Source organism: Mus musculus, chromosome 16 (genome assembly GCF_000001635.26).
Source record: "Mus musculus strain C57BL/6J chromosome 16, GRCm38.p6 C57BL/6J".
NCBI classification, from domain to species: domain Eukaryota; kingdom Metazoa; phylum Chordata; class Mammalia; order Rodentia; family Muridae; genus Mus; species Mus musculus.
This window is the reverse complement of record NC_000082.6, coordinates 11,667,408-11,690,485: the sequence shown is the minus strand read 5'-3', so window position 1 is coordinate 11,690,485 and position 23,078 is coordinate 11,667,408. Positions and strand designations below refer to the sequence as shown.

At 45.9% G+C, this 23,078-nt stretch overlaps 1 protein-coding gene across 10 annotated transcripts in view; it reads right to left on the bottom strand.

Moving 5' to 3' along the window:
* The window catches only part of Snx29 (sorting nexin 29), a 436,235-nt gene that overhangs the window by 68,610 nt on the left and 344,547 nt on the right, over positions 1-23,078 (bottom strand). Inside the window, exon 19 of one of the 10 annotated variants that reach the window (XM_006522668.4) lies at positions 12,163-17,003. The exons of the other annotated variants lie outside the window; for them this stretch is intronic. Within the exon in view, the coding sequence (XP_006522731.1) occupies positions 16,929-17,003 (75 nt within the window). The 3' untranslated portion in view covers positions 12,163-16,928. Of the gene's footprint in view, positions 1-12,162; positions 17,004-23,078 lie in introns of those variants that run through there. 10 annotated transcript variants of the gene reach the window in all.

Sequence of the window (23,078 nt, the reverse complement as noted above, 5' to 3'; positions counted from 1 at the left end):
TCTGAGCAATGGTGACAACTCCTGAAAAGGCATCCGGCAAGGAAAGTGGCCAGGTGCTCGCACCACCTCCACCAAGGCACACCTTGCTCATGGAAATGTCACGCACCATCCCCTCTCCAAGCAGCTGCTGACTCCTTGCACTAAAAACAGCACTGTGTTCCTCTGTTTATTTCTTTCTCTTTCCTAGAATAGAAATGCCTGTCTGTGAGCTCTCCATGAAAGCCTGTGCCAGCGTGGCTCCTAGCACAGTACGGCAGCACTCTTGGGCAGTGCCAAGGAGGCAGTTCAGCCGCTCTGGAAGATTAGTGGAGTTACATCTGCTTCACTAAAATAAAACTATTGGGACCAAGAGGGGCCGTAGCTGAGCACCTCATGCCAGCTGCCAACTGATTGTAGCTGCCACCCCGTGAGCAAGGCTGATGCTAACTCCAACCCCAATGACCAACCAGGTGTAATTCAGTCTGTCAGCCCAACTTGCATAGGCCTAGAGGGCAGAGGGATTGGCACTTAGTGTCTTCATTGAAGGTGGCACACTGTGCTCTGTTCAGGGAGCTGAAGATAGTGGATGACTGCAGAAGCTCAAAGACACACTATCATTGTTACAGAGACTCAAAGCCTAAGCAATCTAGACAGACTGCCCAGATCCTGCTCCTCCCAAATGGAGAAGTACCTGTCAGTTAAAGGAGAAATATTCATGACTGTGCTGGGTTCTGAACCAATGAGCTTCAGAGGAGGGTAACAGTGCTGGTAAGGATGTGGTGGCCAAGGCAGTGACCAGATCCCTCTGCCATGTCCTTGGGACCTTGCACATAACCTCTGCTCAAGGAGGCTCCCAAGGGCACTGCAAGAAGGCCTGGAGTCAAGGTGCTGTTCAATGTAAAGGTTTGACTATCCCATTGCTACCTTTCTAGCAAGTGGGGCAATTTTTTAAACTGGAAAGACAACAGTTTGAGATGTTAAGGAACACATGCCTGGTTGAAGCGTGCTCTTGCCAAGACCTTCGGTTCTCTACCTTGGAGAGTACCAGCCGGCTCCTTCCAGGTACTACCCCACATTGACTTCCAAATGTGGGAGAGAGACATCCCACTTCTCTTCACCATAAACAAGCATGAAAGCCCCACAGCACTGCATCTGGGAGTCTGCCAGGCCTGTCTGTAATTGTGCTGGTCAGCCAGGTGCAGGTGGCAGAGAAAATCCAATTGCCCCATCAGCTGTTTGGGTTTTTTTTGGTTTTCTTTATTGGTGGTGGTGGGTTTTTGTTTTGTTTTGTTGATTTGTTTTGTTTTGTTTTTTTGAGACAGGGTTTCTCTTGGTAGCTCTGCTATTCTGGAACTCACTCTGTAGATCAGGCTAGCCTTAAACTCACAGAGATCTACCTGCCTCTGCCTCTGCCTCTCAAGTGCTGGGATTAAAGGTGTGCACCATCACTACCAGGCACCCCGGGGCTGTTATAAAAGGAACTGGCACTGTGGGCATCGCCAGAAGGTTCTACTGGAGTGGGGTCATCTCTTGGCATACTTCCCTGGCCCTGAAGCAGGATTAAGAGAAAGGATGAATCTCTCCTCTCTCCTAGGCCTGGACCACACCTAATTCCAGGTCACCAGATACCCTGCTCTAAAATCAGAGTACCACTAGTAGCTGTCCCCAAAGCCCAAGTGTTTCTACTTCCTACTTTAGTCAAACAGAAAAACGAAAGCAGCTGCCTAATGTTTGCTGTGCTGCAGGGATCTGGTCAGCAAGCTCTATTATCTTATGACCTCCATTATTGTCTCTACTTGAAAGGAAAGGAAACTGAGGTTCAGAGAGGTCAAACAGGTTGCCCAAGACCATCCGGAAGTTGATTGGATGGGCTGAAGTCAAAGCATTTGAATCCAGGGCTCAAACACTTGTTCTCTAGCATGTCAAAGAGCATGAAATAACACCATCAGGGGGACTTTCCATTCAGCCTTCATCAAGTGGTACAGGGCACGGGGACCAGTATGGAAAGTGGCTGTAAGGACAACCAGAGCCAAGGTCCCAGGAATGAGGCAAAGGACAGAGCAAGCAAGGCATGCAGGAGGCAGAGGCCCTGAGGCACAGACCAAACTCAGGTCCAAGTAGTTGAGGAAAGAGTTAAAAACAACTGAGGCAGGAGTGGGGTGTCGAGCAACTCCTCCTTATCAGCTCTGGGATTTAGAACTATTTGCAGAAAAGACAAGGAAGCCAAAGGGGCATTTTCTCTGCCCATCCCTCCTATCCGAAGACTTTCTGTAGGATGTATAACTCCAATTAAACCTGAGGCAGGAGAATCATCTATGTAGACTCCAGTGCCCCCTCTACACATTACTTTCTCTTTTTACTTTTAAGGAGAGATTTGTTTACTTTATGTTATGTGTCTGAGTGTTTTGCCTGTGTGTGTGTGTGTGTGTGTGTGTGTGTGTGTGTGTGTGTGTGTGGTACCTGTGGATATCAGAAGAAGGAGACAACCAGAAGATGACTGGGGGCCAAGGAGAGACAGAAACTGACCCTAGGTTCTTTGCAACAGGGGCCAGGATTCTCAGGATCCTCCTCAGTATTGTCAGTATTCTTAGTATTCCCAGTATTCTCAGTATTCTCAGTGTTCCCAGTATTCCCAGTATTCTCAGTGTTCCCAGTATTCTCAGTGTTCTCAGTATTCTCAGTATTCTCAGTATTCCCAGTATTCTTGGTATTCTCAGTATTCTCTCTCAGTATTCTCAGTGTTTTCAGTATTCTCAGTGTTCCCAGTATTCTCAGTATTCCCAGTATTCCCAGTATTCTCAGTGTTCCCAGTATTCCCAGTATTCTCAGTATTCCCAGTATTCCCAGTATTCTCAGTATTCCCAGTATTCTCAGTGTTCCCAGTATTCTCAGTATTCTCAGTATTCCCAGTATTCTCAGTGTTCCCAGTATTCCCAGTATTCTCAGTGTTTTCAGTATTCTCACTATTCCCAGTATTCTCAGTGTTCCCAGTATTCTCAGTATTCTCAGTGTTCCCAGTATTCCCAGTATTCTCAGTATTCCCAGTATTCTCAGTATTCCCAGTATTCTCAGTGTTCCCAGTATTCCCAGTATTCCCAGTGTTCCCAGTATTCCCAGTATTCTCAGTGTTCCCAGTATTCTCAGTATTCTCAGTGTTCCCAGTATTCCCAGTATTCTCAGTGTTCCCAGTATTCTCAGTGTTCTCAGTATTCTCAGTATTCTCAGTATTCCCAGTATTCTCAGTGTTCCCAGTATTCTCAGTATTCTCAGTGTTCCCAGTATTCCCAGTATTCTCAGTGTTCCCAGTATTCCCAGTATTCTCAGTATTCCCAGTATTCTCAGTATTCCCAGTATTCTCAGTGTTCCCAGTATTCCCAGTATTCCCAGTGTTCCCAGTGTTCCCAGTATTCTCAGTGTTCCCAGTATTCCCAGTATTCCCAGTGTTCCCAGTATTCCCAGTATTCTCAGTGTTCCCAGTATTCTCAGTATTCTCAGTATTCCCAGTATTCCCAGTGTTCCCAGTATTCCCAGTATTCTCAGTGTTCCCAGTATTCTCAGTGTTCTCAGTATTCTCAGTATTCTCAGTATTCCCAGTATTCTCAGTGTTCCCAGTATTCTCAGTATTCTCAGTGTTCCCAGTATTCCCAGTATTCTCAGTGTTCCCAGTATTCCCAGTATTCTCAGTATTCCCAGTATTCTCAGTATTCCCAGTATTCTCAGTGTTCCCAGTATTCCCAGTATTCCCAGTGTTCCCAGTGTTCCCAGTATTCTCAGTGTTCCCAGTATTCCCAGTATTCCCAGTGTTCCCAGTATTCCCAGTATTCTCAGTGTTCCCAGTATTCTCAGTATTCTCAGTATTCCCAGTATTCCCAGTGTTCCCAGTATTCCCAGTATTCTCAGTGTTCCCAGTATTCTCAGTGTTCTCAGTATTCTCAGTATTCTCAGTATTCCCAGTATTCTCAGTGTTCCCAGTATTCTCAGTATTCTCAGTGTTCCCAGTATTCCCAGTATTCTCAGTGTTCCCAGTATTCCCAGTATTCTCAGTATTCTCAGTATTCCCAGTATTCCCAGTGTTCCCAGTATTCCCAGTATTCTCAGTGTTCCCAGTATTCCCAGTATTCTCAGTATTCCCAGTATTCCCAGTATTCCCAGTATTCTCAGTGTTTTCAGTATTCTCAGTATTCCCAGTATTCTCAGCCTCCACACCACCCCCTCCAGAGCCTTCCTTTTCTTTCTGTTTTTAATTTCAAAAGTTCTCAGAAATACCTTCCCAGCAGAACACAGTGGGGTTCATGAATGCCCCTAACGCCCCACATAGTAAAGGCTTGGTCTCCACTGTGAGCTGGTGAAGTTCTGAAGATGTGGGGAAGACATGGACATTTAAGGTCATCCAGCCCTCAAAAGGGAGATGGAAGCCTTCCTCCTCCTTTCTTCCTCTCTCATTCCAACTGACCATGTAGTGAAACTCCAAAATCATGAGCCCAAATAATTCCTTCATGAATTGACTGTCTCTAGTTCTTTGTTGTACTGATGGAAGGCTGACTCACACAGTGTCCCTTGTACTTCAGACCATCTTACCCATTTCACCTCTACCTACTTTCTCTTCTATAGTGAAGCACAGGGGGGTCTCACTGCAGGATAATCCAATCAATACAAAAGGAGCCCATCACTGATCTTTGCCAAGAAGCACAGAGTCAAAAGTTGTGGGAAGTACTCCTGCTCGCCCAGCACCTTCCTTCTCAGGGAAAATGCAGAACCCATAAGAAACACGAGGAGAAAAGCACAGGAATGGTGACAGGCATCCCTGCTTCCCAACCACATCCTAGGCTAGACCCCATACCCCTGCCCTTCTGTGAGCTGTGTGAGCTGACAGCCTTCCCTTCACTTATCAGCCCACCCTAAACCCTACTCCATGCGACCCCTAAGGAACTAGCCAGGATCCTGTCATTGTCAACTGAGGAATTAGACTAAGCTGGTCTTAAACATAGCCTTCACAATAACAGCCGGGCTGACTGCTGGCCTATCAGAGACTAACAGCTGAAAGTACCACACTGCTGGGGTTATCACATAGTGATGGTTCCTCTAAAGAGGGGCCCACCCTTCTTCCCCGATTGCCCTCACCTGAGCCTGAGCTAAGGGCTGTACTGTTACAAGCCCAGCACGTGCTCCCACTTGCTGAGGGTGTTTATGATGATGGCTGTTATTCGACGCGTTCTCACGACCGGCCAGGAAGAACACCACAGACCAGAATCTTCTGCGGCAAAGCTTTATTCTTACATCTTCAGGAAAAGAGAGCAAGAAGCAAGAGAGAGAGAAGCAAGAGAGAGAAGCAAGAGAGAGAAGCCAGAGAGCGAAGCAAGAGAGAGAGAGAACGAAAACCCCGTCCCTCTTAAGGAGCATTCTCCTTCGCCTCGGACGTGTCACTCCTTGATTGGCTGCAGCCCATCGGCCGAGTTGACGTCACGGGGAAGGCAGAGCACAAGTAGTCATAAGATACCCTTGGCACATGCGCAGATTATTTGTTTACCACTTAGAACACAGGATGTCAGCGCCATCTTGTAACGGCGAATGTGGGGGCGGCTCCCAACATCTCCCCCTTTTTCTTTTAATAAGAGCAAATAGGCCACCCATATTAATGAGAGTGGAGATAGAGGTCAAATCCCCAGTGTGTAGGTAAAGGAGCCATGTACAGGATTAGCTCTTAGGCTTACAGGCTTTTACCCAGAGCAACCCTGACCTGCTCCCGTGTCGTTTTGCCTGGGGGAAGGGAACTAGGACACTGAACCTTCATGAAAGATGACATGTCTCCCTAGAATAGGCTCATATATGCCGCAGAGCCTTTCCATTGCAGTGCTTAGCCTTGCAACTCTCTCGGGCTGCTGAAGCACACTCACTCTATCTCGTGCAATGAGACTAGCCTCGTGAGATATAAGAGCTGAGTGGCCAGCGACCTATTGCCTAAGCATAGATATATCAGGGGAAGCTCCATGTTCTAGTCCTGCAAGCGCCTGGGCAATAACCACCTTGTCTCTCCTAGTTTAGGCCTTAAGCTTACAGACCAATCAAAGAAGCAACACTAATCCACAGCAAAGTGTATCTCCAAATAATATTAATCCCACCCATTTTTTAAAGAAAGAAAATGCTGAGGAGATCCAATTGGGTAATCCTTTGGTCAGGGACAGGTCCAAGCGCGTGGAGTTGACCTGAATGATGGCAAGCCTCGAAGGGTCTGTTCAAATTCAGCCATCCAATTCTGTAACATATACTGAAAAAGACTTTTTGACAAATTAGCTGCCCTAGTAAATTTAACATACTGAATGGAAATAACACACAATCCCGGAAACTTTTGTTCACATCCCTGCTGAGTTATTTGTCATAATACATCTAGTTGTATCTGGACAAGATCTATGAGTTGATTAACCAGCATGAGACCTCTCTGTATCTTGACATTAGCTGAGGCCTGTTCATCTATGACTGTAGTCACTGAGGCTGACAAAGTGTTAATGGTGTCAGTCATCTGGACCTGTCCAGACAGAGCCAAGGCTGTCTGAATTAAGGCCAAACCCAGTTCCCAGTTAGTGGTAAAAAGCAGGAGAATACTTGAGCATTATACATCACCGTCATTGGGAGTGGAAATGTCGACATTATCCCCCAACGCTGCTTTCTCTTTATTATTGACGCCCTGGACATTACCAAGACGAGGGACATTAGTATTCCCTTGGTCAGTCTGGATTTTTCGGGTGAGTCTTTCTGGTACCCAAAATGGGTTGTCTTCATTCTGTGGGAAAACACAGATAGCTCCCCTGGATCTTATCAAGATAGGATCCGGGCCATACCATTTATTATCAATATTTAAAAAATTGAGTGTAAAGAGTGCCAAAGACACCGACACTCTTGGTGCTCGGGGTACAGTCTCCTCAAAAGTTCCCCTCTTCTGTTTTATAAGATAGGCTTTGAGGGTGCGATGCGCACGCTCAACAATACCCTGTCCTTGAGGGTTGTACGGAAGTCCAGTCAGGTGGGTTACGTCCATCTGACGGCAGAACTGCTGGAATTTTTGAGACGTATCCATTATCAGTCTTAAGGAGTCTGGGTTTCCCCCAAGCACTCCATGCCTCAAGACAATGTTGAATCACATGTGAGGCTTTTTCTCCGGTTAACGGAGAGGCAAACATGATGCCAGAACATGTGTCAATGGACACATGGAGATATTGAAGTTTTCCAAAGGAAGAAACATGTGTAACATCCATTTGCCAGACCTGTAGAGGTCGAATACCGCGTGGATTAATTCCCACATGAGGAACTGGCAAGAACTCACAGCAGCTTTGACATTGAGTAACAATGTCACGGGCTTCTTTTCTTGTCAAGGAGAAACGACTGCGTAATGTTTCAGCCGTCACATGAAAATTGTTATGAAAATTTCTTGCAGCCTCTACCGGGGATGATAGGGCAGCAGCCACCACTTTAGTGGCCTTATCTGCCAAATCATTTCCCAGAGCCATGGGGCCAGGTAGGCCTGAATGGGCTCTAACATGAGTAATATAAACAGGAGATCTTCTAGATAACAAAACTAATTGTATCTGCTGAAAAATATTGGCAACTCTACTGGAAGGCTTAATCACTCCAGCCACTTCTAAAAGATTTACTGCATTTACCACATAACAGGAATCTGACACAATATTAAGGGGTTCTAAAAAGGTTTTTAAAACTTCTAAGACCACTAAACATTCTACCACTTGCGGTGAATTTTCATTATATTGTTTGGATACCACTTTACCATTAGCCACATAGGCACCTATGCCAGTTTTTGATCCATCAGTATATACCACAATCCCATTTTTAAGTGGGTTTCTTACTGTTATTTGTGGAAACACAACAGATTGATTTTGGGCAAACTGTAAGATTGGATGTTTTGGATAATGGTTATCTATTTTTCCTGAAAAGGAGGTAACTAAAACTGCCCAATCATTAGATGTGGCTGCCAAGGTTTGAACCTGTGCAGCGGTATAAGGTACAATTAAAAGATATGGACTTTGCCCAAAGTGGGTGATTGCTGCTTTTAGACCTTTAAGGGCAAGCTGTGCAATTGCATCAGGATACCAATCTATTATTTTAGCTGGGGATACGTTTGGATGGATCCACAACAATGGCCCATTCTGCCACAAAACTGCGGTTGGCAATTGTGCTGTCTTAAAGACACACAAACTGAAAGGTTGCGAATCCTCAATACGTTGTAATTGTGCATTCTGTAAGGCCTTTTCTACCTTTTGTAAGGCCTGGTTAGCAGCTAGAGTAAGAGTCCTAGGGGAGGAGATATGAGGATCTCCTTCTAAAATACTAAACAAAGGCCTTAACTCAGCGGAAGGAATCTTTAAAAAAGGTCTAAGCCAATTAATATCTCCCAACAGCTTTTGAAAATCATTTAAGGTATGGAGGTGATCTCTTCTTATCTCTACCTTTTGGGGCACAATCTTATCTGGGGACACCACAGAGCCCAAGAATTGTCCTGTATCAGAAATTTGGACCTTTTCTGTGGCTATCTGTAAACCCCACTGACTTAAAGTTTTAAGTAGAAAAGGATATGCCTTTTGTAGCATGGTAAGGTCTTTATGGCACAGGAGGATGTCATCCATGTAAAGGAGCAAAATTAAAGAGGGGAACTGTTTCCTCATTGGCAAAAGAGCTTTTTGCACATAAAGCTGGCACATAGTAGGACTATTGGACATTCCCTGTGGTAAGACCTTCCATTGATACCTCTTATCAGGTTCAGCAGAATAAGCTCTCTGACCCGTTAACAAATCAAAAGTCCACTCTCTCTGCTCTGGAGTTAAAGCAGCAGCGTTTGCTCGGTCCTGCGCCTGTGCCGCCTCCTGCCACAGAGCTCGCCATTCCACATATTTGGCCATACTAGGGAGAGCGGCTTTTGCAATCATTTGCCAGTCGGCAGGAGTTAGTGCCATGCTGGCAAGCCTGTCTAACTGCACCAAGGTAAAATTAGCATTGATTCCATATTTAATCTGCACATATTCTACCGGAGCGTGGACACGCCCACCCTCGGCTCCTTCAAAGACTGGAAATGCCTGTTGTATTTTCCTTTGTTCCTCTCGGGGAATGAATGAGTCTGCGCACTGCCTTTCTGCGCACTGCCTCTCTGCGCATTGCTGACGCACTACGGGCTGACGCACTACGCAGGGCGGGGACTCCGCATAGGGCGGGAGTGCACCTGGTAGCCGATTGCCCTGAGGCCAATTAGCAAACTGGCCTTCGCCAGCCGCTTTTGGCTTTTTTCTTGACCGATTAGCTGGCTGGTAATGGGCTGCTTCTTCCTCCCAGTCTGTTTCCTCAGAGGAGGATTCTTCATCTGCTTCAGAACTACTAAGAGCTGGCTTCCTGAGCTCATCTAGTGACGAGTATCTCCTAGAGACCTCCGCTAATCGATCTTTTTTCTTCTCCCTTTTTCCTCTTTTTCTTCTAATCTCTCTCCAGGTATTCCTACCTAACCTTAACTTTTCCTCGGGTTCAAGACCCTTGGAAAGGCCTGTATACTTACCGTTTCTCCTTGTTCCTACTCTCTCTCTCCGCTTTACTTCTGATAGACTGTCCTGAATTTCCTCTAGAATTTTTAGCCCTGCCTTAAGCACTATATAACATGTGAAAAGGAACAAAAGGGCTCCTAACACTAGAAAAAATTCAAGGCCAAACATTTTCCACTTTACTTCTGATAGACTGTCCTGAATTTCCTTAGAAAGTTCAAGATCAGACTTACCTCGTTCCCCAGCTGAAAAGTTCTGAATTCATACAGTTGAATCCTTCTTAACAGTCTGCTTTACGGGAACCTTTATCACCGTCGTTCCCCAGCTGATGAGTTCTGAATTCGGCAGTTGAATCCTTCTCAACAGTCTGCTTTACGGGAACCTTTATCACCGTCGTTCCCCAGCTGATGAGTTCTGAATTCGGCAGTTGAATCCTTCTCAACAGTCTGTGTTACGGGAACCTTATAACCTTGATTCGCAGTTCTGGTTCTGGAATGAAGTATCCCTCCTGCGCCAGTCCGGAGTTTTTTCTCGTCCCGGATTTTCTCGTCCCGGGTTTCGGCACCAATTGTTATTCGACGCGTTCTCACGACCGGCCAGGAAGAACACCACAGACCAGAATCTTCTGCGGCAAAGCTTTATTCTTACATCTTCAGGAAAAGAGAGCAAGAAGCAAGAGAGAGAGAAGCAAGAGAGAGAAGCAAGAGAGAGAAGCCAGAGAGCGAAGCAAGAGAGAGAGAGAACGAAAACCCCGTCCCTCTTAAGGAGCATTCTCCTTCGCCTCGGACGTGTCACTCCTTGATTGGCTGCAGCCCATCGGCCGAGTTGACGTCACGGGGAAGGCAGAGCACAAGTAGTCATAAGATACCCTTGGCACATGCGCAGATTATTTGTTTACCACTTAGAACACAGGATGTCAGCGCCATCTTGTAACGGCGAATGTGGGGGCGGCTCCCAACAGATGGCAACTACCCCCAAACATCATCAGCTCCTCAGATGCTCAGAAGACAAAAGCTTAGAAGATATGGATGCAAACTACTGTAACACTGCCTGCAGACACTCCCCATTGCAGAGGACTTTCTACAATGAAGTCTCTCCCACTTAGTTCTGATTTGTTCTTCCCTATCAGTGAAAAGAGGCCTTCCCTGACCATCTCACCTAAAGTAACCTTTCCCACAATGCTCCGTCCCTCATCCCCCATCCTGTGCCACTTTCTTTCCAGAGTCAGTGATGAATAGCTTTGCTATGCTAGATGGTCACTGGCATATACACATTCCTGAGGAGCAGGCATCTTACCTGGCTAGCTTCATTGGCATAAGCCAGGCTCAAAGGCCTTCCATATCCATGTTAGCAGGCTCAGTGGTTGGTTGGAAAATGGGATGAATGGATGAAAGAACTTCCAGAAAGTAGCCTATGAGCTATCCCTGTGCTGTGAGTCCTGCCTGGCCTTGTTGCTCAAGGGTTTGGGCAACAGCAAGATACTGAGGGCAGCAGCTCCTAACACTAAGAAAGAGATACGGGTTGACCACTTCTTGACTTGACTTAGTTCAGAAGAGAAAACTTACTCTTTATATAACATGGACAGACCCACTTTCTGGAAGATTTTATCAAAGATCAAGCTTGCTTTTTTTTTTTTTTAAAGAATGTCTATTTTACTTTTTATGGATTCCATGAAAGTTACATTTTTTTCATTATACCACAGAGCTGGAATCACCATTCCCACCTTGTAGATCAATATCTTCAACATTAAACAATAAAAGTTTCAGTCTCCAAGGAAACAACAATCTAATAACATGCCACCTTCCCCCTCATAGGTCCCAGGGCTTGGGGAGCTGGGTGCTACTCTTGGCCACACAGTCTTGACACCATAGCTTGGTTCTGGTCATTCCTCCAACTCCCCCATTCATTGGTCCCAGCCCTGCCCTCTTCTCTGGACAGGACCATACTGTGTCCTCTGCTGTGCTTCTCTGCTGACTGGTCCCAACTCAGCATTACAGGCAGTACATGGAACACTCCCCCAGGACGACCTAAAATCACTACCACTGCTCTCCAAGAGTGAGGCACCCCTCGATTCTTCCACGTTAGCTCCTGCACAGCTCCTCTGTGGAACTGTGTGGCCAATGTGTGGCTGGAGAGTAAAGTGCCCACTGTGCAAGCATGAGGACCTGGGATGTGCTCGGCAGCACCCATGGAAAAGTGGATGTGGTGGTGTGTGTCCATCTAGCACTGAGCAAGATCTTCAGGGCTCACTAACCAAACAATCTAGCCAAACAAATGAGCTCTGGATTCAAGATGAGACCCCATCTCTAAATACAAAGTGGAGAGCAAGAGAGAAAGATGCATACATATTCACATTTAAAAATGTGCTTGCACACGCATACAAAGTGATCAGTAACAGTATGGCTAGCTGCAATGCGTACAGAACACAGACAACAGTATAGGTAAGTGAATTCCAGATCACATCATTTTGCTCATTTTTCAAACCTCCATAAATGTTGTGGCTGATCCCCATTCTACATAAACAAACTATAGCTCAGAAATGTTAACTTATCACAGAGCAAATTACTATCGTGGGACAAATTTGAGATGCGAACTCAGAAGTGATTGATTCCAAATCAGGTCTGTCTGATTCCAGGCCCACGGCTACTCAGTCCCTAGATTCCTGACAGCACAGTACCTACCAGCTGATGTGCCTTCCAGAGCCACAGATGTGCCTTCCAGAGCCGCAGATGTGCCTTCCAGAGCCGCAGATGTGCCTTCCAGAGCCGCAGATGTGCCTTCCAGAGCCGCAGATGTGCCTTCCAGAGCCGCAGATGTGCCTTCCAGAGCCGCAGATGTGCCTTCCAGAGCTGCAGATGTGCCTTCCAGAGCCGCAGATGTGCCTTCCAGAGCCGCAGATGTGCCTTCCAGAGCCCAGAGCCACAGATGTGCCTTCCAGAGCCACAGATGTGCCTTCCAGAGCCCAGAGCCACAGATGTGCCTTCCAGAGCCCAGAGCCACAGATGTGCCTTCCAGAGCCACAGATGTGCCTTCCAGAGCCGCAGATGTGCCTTCCAGAGCCGCAGATGTGCCTTCCAGAGCCGCAGATGTGCCTTCCAGAGCCACAGATGTGCCTTCCAGAGCCCAGAGCCACAGATGTGCCTTCCAGAGCCACAGATGTGCCTTCCAGAGCCCAGAGCCACAGATGTGCCTTCCAGAGCCCAGAGCCACAGATGTGCCTTCCAGAGCCACAGATGTGCCTTCCAGAGCCGCAGATGTGCCTTCCAGAGCCGCAGATGTGCCTTCCAGAGCCGCAGATGTGCCTTCCAGAGCCACAGATGTGCCTTCCAGAGCCGCAGATGTGCCTTCCGGAGCCCAGAGCCGCAGGGTCACTGCTATCATAATCATTACTCTGGTTTCTTGAGACAGATCTCACCATGTAGCTGGCCAGCCTGAAACTGCTGTGCAGCCCCACCGGCCTTGAACTTAGAGACTTCCTGCCTCAGTCTACTGAAGTACTGGGATAAGCGAGTGCCCCTACATCAGACTCACAGTTATAATGACCCTGCAAAATCAGTGGCACTGTTCCAATTATGTGCATGAAGAAAACAGGCACATTTAATATGTAAATGTGTTTGCTGCCAAGACTGAGGGTCCACACAGTGGAAGGAGGGAACTGACTGGAACTCCTCTGGCCTCCACATGCACACCAGGGTACATACTGCACACATGGGGATAAACGTGTGCAGTCATTTTAAGCATCAATAAATAAATTGCCCACTGTGACAGGGTTGGGGGGGGTGTCTCTCTTCTCCAGAACTCTGACTTTCTAAAATATCACACAGCAGCCCGGTCCCCAAGCCACAAATTTATCTATAGGGAAGAAAGGAGGGAAAAAACCAGACTGGGCATGAAAGTCGTTATGGCTCCCAGAAATGTTCATGACAGTAAGAATGCAGAATAAAATGCACAAGGAAGGAATTGTGCCCCCATCACCCAGCTGTGCTACACACACTGGCAGTGGTGACCTGGACATGAGGTGCAGCATGGTGAGCCAATTTCTATGTTAAGAAGGGTGCACATTTTCACAGGTGAGGGAGACCATCTCAGGAGGAGAATGTAGAAAAGGCCTGCAGGCTCTCACTGCAGTGCTGTCTTTGTAGGGAACTGAGTTCTTTCTGGTCCTCTAACTTCCCAATTTCTGTATGACAACCACACACTAATTTTGACAGTTTTAACTTTTGTCTGTCTTTTCTTCTTTTTGAGAAATTGTCTGCTGCCAGCAAGGGCTGCACCCTACCTGACTTCCACGCTGGGAACAGGCACTGCTGGGGGCTGATTAAGGCTAATCCAAGACTTTCAAATGTCCAAATGGTCTCTGTTGATTTTTTTTTTGAAGTGACTAATTTCCTTTTCTATTAAACTTATTTGCAGCTTAAAACCTTGTTTTGATTATGTGTTTGGTGTAGAGGCAAGGCTGCATTTGCAAGATGGTGCTGAGGAAGGGAGGGGGTTAGACTTGTGTGAGAAAGGGAAAGAAACCTGAATATTCAACAGTGCATATTAAACTCAATTCCCTCCTCCACTGCCATTCACAGCCCCTCCCACGTGCATGCCTGTACTTCACCTGGTAGGGAGCAGCTGCAGGGGCTACACTGTGGCTAACTACTGGACTGGAGCGACACAATATCATAGGCCTGATTTTCCTGAGCCACTGCTATGAGAATCAATGGGCTCCTTCCAGGCCATTAAGCCGCTTTCAGGAGGACACGTGTCCATGTGTCAGCAGAGTCACTTGATGCTGCATCAGCAAGCCCTTAGGACCTCTTCCCTTTTCTTCATTGTGGTTGGTTCTGCTTTTCATGACTGTGAGCATAGATTGGTACTTGTATTTCCCTTCATTATGGAGCACAACAAGTATGACCAAAGCTTTGCCAAGATCACATTTCCTGCTTAATTAAACACCATGATCAACTGAGCAGAGATTCACATAGTGAATCTTGCAGTAAAGGTATTCTCACCTTTCATTAAATGATTAATTAAATTGATTGAATTAGTTAATTGATTTAGGGACAAAGTCTCACTTTTTAGGCCATGTGGTTCTGAAACTTACTATGTAGTTCAGATTAGCCTAGAACTCATGGCAATCCTCCTGTGTCAGTGTCAGCCTTAGTGCTGGGAATACAGCTACCATTCTGAGCTGCTTAGTATCTTGCTTCCTTTATTATTCTTTTTGATTAAAAAAAGGTAACTAGTTTGAGGATAAAGTAAGAAAATAAAGTTGAGTATCCTCAAACTAGTTACTTTTTTTTTAAACAAAAAATAGAACAGATAGGAATCAAAATATTTCCTCTGATTAGTGAAATATTTTGGTTCCTATCTGTTGTAAACTTAAATATCATACTGCTTTTTTAAAAGCCTGTTTAGCTTCTAACATTTAAAAGGAGGCGGTTTTAACATTCAAATCCAGGCTGTTATTAAAATGAGAACTCATTCTGTGTGACTCAGGCAGTCTGAAGTCCCATGTGCTGACAGTTGGTCACCCTGAGAAGCCAAATGGATTCTTTTACATCTGAGCTATGCACACAGCTCCATTTTTCCATTTCATTTCCTATACTACTATATGCATTTTTTTTTACTTTTGAAAAACTTGGAATAGACTATAAATTCTCCAATTGCATTTTTGTTTTTTCCCATTTTGGCATGTGTAATAAATAACTTTGCAAGCTAATCTGTGAGATCTACAACTCTATTTAATGGCTATATAATATCTTCCCATCTTCTGTGATATTTCTACAGTGAGCATTGCTTGCTGAGGTAGATTATATTATATTAGATTCCTTTGGTGGCTCAGATCCCCTCCTGGAGAGTCCTACCCATGGGAAGATCAGGTGTGCTGGTTTCTTATCACTAATCTAATGAGATCTGTGGAGGGATGCTACCTTGTCACTTCCGAGCAGAGGCCTCCAATGCCTAAGCATGGCTTGCCAACTTCTTTTTTCCCTTCACCATGATAACGGGACACACTAGCTGAGGACCTCCCCTTAGCTCTACAATGCTGGCAGGGAGACCTTGTGACACACATAGGGTGATCCTTGGGGGTAGAGCCCGAGGTGGAAATAGACATGTATAAACAGCATAGTGAGCTTGGAGGATCTGACAGTTACTTGTCATAACATCAGAAGCTGGTGCACAGCAACTGATTACTGGAATGTTAAAGTGAGAAACAACTAAAACATTGTAATGGTCTCTAGCCAGTGCCAAGGGTTGGTCCTGTGGTCTTGATGCCTTCCTTGAGCCTCATCAGCCCCACACTACCAGCAGAGAGAACACAGCAGTGCCTCCTGAAGTGGATAAAGGCGGGCTTCCCAAGCTCTCTATCTGCAGAATTTACCTGTTGGAGAATTTTCTACGTGACCCAAAACATACAGGAACATAACATAGGCTTACAGGTTAAACATTTGCAAGAAATAATTTTAAAACATTTATTCTTTAGTATACATAAAGTCTTCCCATTTGTGAAAGATAAAATCAAACTTGCACTGCTAATGAGATGGATTGCTGTCTGCATTTACATAAAGCATGGAATCCTGTCTGAATGTTCAATAGAGTGGGACCTAGAACATCTTCAACAGTCTTCAGAGTTGTCCAATATTTACCTATTATGACTATCAACACTGACAAGACCAGGCATAAATATACCATACAGAATGGCAGAAGCAGGACAAGAGTCATTTCAGAAATTATTAGAAAATCCTAATTTCGACCCAAAATTCATGAGGGTTCTTCATGAAACTCACATCAACAACCCAAACAGCAATCTTTGAAATTCAACATTCTAATACAATACAATTCAAAAATATAATTTATACTGAGGCCTTGTGAGGGAGTTATTAAGTCTTTCTGGATGAAGCCTTTATGTATCTGAGTGCCAAACTCCTTCCATGTCCCTTGAAAGCACCATTCTTCATAGCATACAACAGGCTCGAGTCTCAGCGGAGCATTCCAGCATCAAGCAGTGCTGTGTGATATGGTGACACACATATGCACACTGTGTGTTCAAAGCTGAGGCACGTGAAGCTGTGTATGCAACAGGCAATGCTGCCAGAAACACGCTGGACTCATTACATGCTGGACCCGGAATTAATTTTTGGTCACTGTGCTATTCACAAGTACTTTCCTATTGCCAAGTTTCTCATGGTTCCCAGACTCAGCTCTGTGACCCCACAGTGTGAGCAGCAGGGTTCAAGTGGGTAAGAGCACCTGGGTGGGGTCTGGTCTTCTTTGGTCGTATCTCTGACTTCCAGCACTGTTTAGGAGACTCATCCATATTACTGCCCCTAAACACAGATCTTCAGTCTGGCGCTACCCGGTGCTCCACTGGATGAACGGACAACTTACACCTCCATTTTTCTGTGCACATGCTTGTTACAAGTGCTATCCTGCCTTATAACATGGTTTGGTAGTTTTTCCTCCACTAAATGACAAGAACTTAGTATATGTTTCTCCTTGCTGCAGAGTTTCAAACAGAAAAAGAGAAGACATTGAAACATGGCCCCAAGGCGGGACCTCCTCCCAAGCACAAAGTCTGTTTCATAAGTAAGTTAAACCATTCCCAGCTCCTTCTTTCTGTGATCTATATGGACTTTCAGCTCTAATTCAGCCTCGAAGTTCTTAAGCAATCACAATGCCAATTAAGATGTTTAGATGCCATTGGCCATAATGTGCAGACACCCAGTCTCTGGGCCCATCATAGAAGGCTGCTTAGTAAGACTCTTGATGCCTGGGAGTCCCTGTGTCCCACGTCAGAACATTGTCATCTCTGTTATATAACAATGTTCAAGAGATAAAACCTTTCTGCTCAATTAAATTATCATTTTCAATAAAATATATAAAATATATTTTATATAAATTTACACTTGAAGAGAGTAAGAGAAACAGCTAAACAAAAACCAAAGTCTTGTTCAAAACAGAGTAGGCAAACTGACCCTAGCAGGTCTCCCAGCCCAGTACTAGAAGTACAGCTCTGCATGTCTGAAGGAAAAAGGAAAGGGAGGTTCTATTGCAATATGGGATCAGATCAGATACACCTTGGCTCCTGGCTGCTGAGAAATACACTGTTATCCTTTCAAAATAGAATCTTTCCCATCATGCATCCAACCTGTAATTTGGACATATGTAACCCAAGTTTCACCTGTGCATGTGTGCTTATCTATTCATTTAATAAATATTTAGTGATCTGAACTGATCAAGGCCCTAGCGGGGAAAAAGCAGTGCTTAGAGACCATCCAGAGTCAATGAACAGTATCCAATCACATAAGCAAATTAAATGTGTCAGAAAGGACAAGCACTATAAAGAAGATAAGGCAAGTGGGAGGAGGTGGTGGGGACAACTTCTCAAACCTGGGAGTGTTTAGGAGAAGAGACAAGGGAAGAATGAAGGCCAAGATTCCAAAGGAATCAGAAAACTAAATGGGATTGTTGGTGCCCCAGGCTCTGCTAGACGCAGAGGAATAGCTAGGTTGGACACAGAATTTCCTCTCAACAATGAAGTGTCCCAAACTTTTCATGATTTTATTTTCTTTAACAGAGTCTGACATGTTGCCTTCTACTCTTGAAGCTGTGATTAGAGTTTTCTGATCAGAGCTGGAGAGATGACCCAAGTGCATAAAAGTGTTCATTCCTCAAGGCTAACAACCTGAGTTAGATCACTAGGCTCCAATGTAGTAAAAGACATATTCTATACAGTCATCCTCTGGCCTCTACAGGGGTGCTCCAGCATGCACGTGTACACACAGACAGACAGACACACAGAGACATACACACACCATGCACACATAAGAAATAACAACAAACAAAGGACTTTCTTGTCAGTGTTCCCAGAGTTCAAGTAAAGAACAGAAGTGATTTTTTTGACACTGGGAAGCATTTAGAAACCACTACAACTGCAGCTACTGCCATTGTCACCATCACCACCACCACCATCATCACCACCACCACCACCACCACCGCCACCATCATTATCATCATAGTCCCTCTTCTTTATTTTGGAGCTCTGTTGAGGGTTTTGTCTTTTACTGTGGATAGTAACGTTAAGTGCAGACCCCAAAGACCTGGAGTCTGCACGTAGACCCTGTGACCCTGCCCCCCAGTTAATTGTGATTAGTAAATAAAGATGACAATAGCCAACAGCTAGGCAGAAGAGACATAGGTGGGGTTTAGGTTTCCTGGGCTTAGGACCACGGGGAGGACGAACATGCAGAAGAGGAGGAGGAAGAAAAAGAAGCTGCCATGGGCTAAGGTCAAGAGAGTGTGGCCCCGAGGGCTGCCCAATTGGAGCTAAGAGCAGCCCAGATGGAACATAGTAAATAGTAGTAACTCGGGATTATCGATAGGGAAATAGAGTCTGACAGCACGGAGGGCTGTACATATGAAAGGCTTAGTGACCAGCACTGGCCTTATTCACATTTCCCCTGTCCTTTCTTCATAAATACATTAGTGCAAAGGTGACTACAGAAGAGGTGAATTTGGTGACACAACTCAGTCACTGAAACTTTCCACCAGATGACTTCCTTTTGCTAAGCCACATGCCTGTTTTTCCTTTGACTTCTTCTTCTAACTGAGGTGTTTAACACCTGTTTCTCTCCACACCTTTCCTGGGCTCCCTGCTCTGCACCTGTCCCCTGTCACTGAGCCAGCAGCACTCAGATGCTAGAGCTGAGATTCCTTCACCACTCCTGGACTATAAGCGTCACACCGTCCTTGAGGACATCAATCAGCATTGGACACATTTTCCACAGCCTTGTCTCTCTGCCCCTAGAAAACCGTTTCCACACGGCTGCCAAGTCAGGCTGCCCCTCCTAGCTCTAGACAGTAGAGCAGTCTGACAGTCACCACGGCTGGGAAGCCTGGCACAGAGCTTGGGACTCACAGTCTCTTGGGAGGAGGCTGCCAGCACAAGGAGATAACCTCTCAAGGTTAGGCCTGAAACGCTTTTCTATATCTAGGAGAGGCTGAGGCAGAGATGCAAAGCTTAGAGCAACAGCTCCACCTCTTCTGCCTCATTAAGAAACCAAGACTTTTGAAGCCCAGCTCCAAACAACAAAACCTAAAAGCTCCCAGCCCTCCTGGTCTAGTGTGGTGGCTCAGAGACTAACACGATGTGAAGGCCTCCTGAAGCTGGAACCATTCCAAAGGCAGACAACAGGGAAGCTCTCCCAAGCCAGAAGGCATCTATTCACCACCATGTGTCTACTTCTTCAAAACCAGAAATAAAATAATCATTACCCCTGTGCCACATGCCTCCGGGAAGCATTCATCACATAAATACAACCCCTAGGAGCTGACATCTGAGCAGCTGCAGGCTGCCGGAAGACAGTCCCTACACACTGCCTCCTGCAGGCTGCCGAGAGACAGACAGTCCCTACACACTGCCTCCTGCAGGCTGCCGAGAGACAGACAGTCCCTACACACTGTCCCCTGTAGGCTGCCGAGAGACAGACAGTCCCTACACACTGCCTCCTGCAGGCTGCCGAGAGACAGACAGTCCCTACACACTGCCTCCTGCAGGCTGCCGAGAGACAGACAGTCCCTACACACTGCCCCCTGCAGGCTGCCGAGAGACAGACAGTCCCTACACACTGTCCCCTGCAGGCTGCTGAGAGACAGACAGCAATGGGCAATTGGGCTGTGCAGCAATGGCACCAGCAGGTGAGAAGCTGCAGCATGATGGTACCTGTTCCAGAAGCATCAGTGTCCAGCTCCATTTTGCCAATATAGCAAGGAAAAAGACAGGCAGTTACTTGAATCCTGGCCTGAAGCCAGGGCAGCCCTGGTTCTTAATTCTTGACTGGAGAGGAAAGTGTGTCTGTGTGTTTACATGCTCATGTACACACGTATGTGTACATGTGCATATAGAAAACAGAAGATAACCAATAGTCAGCTGATGTTCCATCTCCCCCTTCCACACAGTCTCTCATAGGTGCAGAACTCATCAGGTAGGTGAGGCAAGTTGCCCAGCAAGCCCTGGGGACCTGTTTCCACCTCCTTAGCACTGGGATCATGATACACATAACACACCAGCATTTTCAGATGGATTCTCAGGGTGGAACTCAGGCCCTCAACACACCCATTCCCAACATACTCATCACCAACTAAGCTCCAGAAACATACTTTTGTCATAAGTGTAGGACGATTATACCATGCTGTGTCTACACAGACAACCCTGTGGGTACAGAGTAACTCAAACAGCAACTACACTAATTGTGAATGCCTGGGAGGAACATGCCTGCAACAACTCTACTAACTAGGTCCTCTCCATGCATGCAGAAGGCTCTACAGGTACTATTCTAGAAGTTTCTAACCACTCTGAGAAGACCTATCATGATGTTAAAGAGGACAACACTGTGAGTGCTGCACTTTGTACATTCACTGTTGTGTCCCCAGGACCCAGTACATGCCTAAAAAACAGAAGGTGTTTCTCTAACTTTTATATTCTTTATTTTTTATATATTATATATTATATTATATATTTTTTATTTTTATATATAAAAACTCCTGCTTTGGGGGCAGGAGAGATGGCTCAGCAGTTAAGAGCACTGCCTGCTCTTCCAGAGTTCCTGAGTTCAATTCCCAGCAACCACATGGTGGCTTGTAATGGGATCTGATGCTCTCTTCTGGTGTGTCTGAAGACAGTGACAGTGTACTCATATAAAAATAAAAGAATATATATTTTAAAATAAACCCCAAAACAGAACCTCTTGCTTGGCCTAAACTCTCATGCCTACCTAAGGTACAGAGTCTGTCTCCTTCAGTATGCAAAGATGATCGTGGGAAAGCCTGCTGAGAGCAGCTGATTTGTGGGCCTCCCCTTTTGTTGGGCTCCATGGAAACTAAACCATTCTGCTAACACTAGACAGGAAAACACCCAGGACAAGAAAGCCATTCCAGTCAGGGTAGGCCCTGTTACAAGCATTCAACAAAGTATGAATGAATCAGTGGAAAGAGTGGGCACCAGAGAGGACAGATAGGGAGTTTGGGAGATGAAGAGTTTGATAAAAAGACCAACTCTGATGGGGGCAGTGCATCAGACATACAAGGATAGGAGAAGTATAATCTAGGGTATGGTGTTAATAGAGACCCAGGCTCTTGATAGAACACTCCATCCACCCACCAATCTAACAAATGTGCAGCAACCCAGCCTGTGCTGGGCACTGGGGTCAATGGGAAAGAGCTGGCACACAACTGAACCTGAACATCAGCCATCTAAGTGGCCTCCTTGAAGGCTGCAGGCCCTGGCCCACATGATTGCATACATATTTAGTGTCTGAATCTAAAAGTCATGGAAAAGCCAGACCAGAAACCTAAACATAGTGGCTGTGCCCACTGTAGCTGGGCTACCTCAGCACAGGCTGAGAGGCTGTGGGTGCCATCTTTAACTGCTCTCAGCTGGGTGGAAACAGGTCTTTAGTCTCTAGTCTTGATGGATATAGGAGACACTTATCCTGAAAGTACCATGCCCACGTTGAGCCAGACCAATCATGGAACAGAGAGGCCTTTTCCACTGGTGTAGTGAGGTGAGGGATATTGACCTTCACTTGCACATCAAGATCTACTGCAGTCTGGCTGCTCAGTGGCACGACTAACAGTCCTCAGCAGCTTCACAGAAAATAGGAGCCTTGATGACACTGAGTTTGTAGAACTTACCGTGCTGCCTGGACCTTCTCCACTGGGTTACTTGTAAGTATCATTTGAAAGGGTTTCCTGTTCCTGCAGCCAACCCTAGTTCCAAATTCCAGCTCCCAAGGGAAGCCTCCCCTAGGGAGGACAATGAATTAAAGGAACTCACACTGCTTCTGTAGCCCTGCTCCCAGACTGCAGGTAGGTGCAGGGACTCTGGTGATGCTACTTGGCTATGGGTGCTATCTTCCAGCCACAGGACTATGAGCAGCATCTGTCCCTGGCCTCTCACTCTCCCTGGCCAGCAGTAGCAACTGCATCCGCCCCCAACCCAAATGCCAGTCTAAGTCGGGAGACATCAGACAAGCTTAGGCAGGTTTTTAAAATACTGCTCCTAGGCAGGGGGTGACTTCTGAGCTGACTGTAAGGAGGCCCCAAGTTTCAGGAATAGAAATGATAGCAAGCACAGAGAAAAGGTCCTGAACCACTGGACTTCAAGACCACGACCAAACAGAACAACTCCTCCCCATCCCACTCTACCAGCAAAAAGTTTCTATTAACAGCAAAATCCCAGCAACTGAAACCGTCTGGTGCGTGTTGTAGCTTGAGACTCCTTTGCTCTCCTCACCGGGTCAGTCCAGGGAACTGTGACATGTTTTCAGCAGTTGTAAACATGGCACTGAGAGGTACTTCTGCCTTAAAGTGAGGGCATCACCAAGTCAACAGACACTGATTAAAGCCTGGACAAGGACAAGTGTAGTTATTAAAAAATACACAGATGATTTTTAACAGTAGCAACTAGGTGATCCCAAAAGAAACCATCTTCCCTGCCTCCACACAACTACAGGCTACATTCCAGTCAACGCTAAGTTGGCTTTTAGGGAGGTCACCTTAATGAGGCTTCATTTC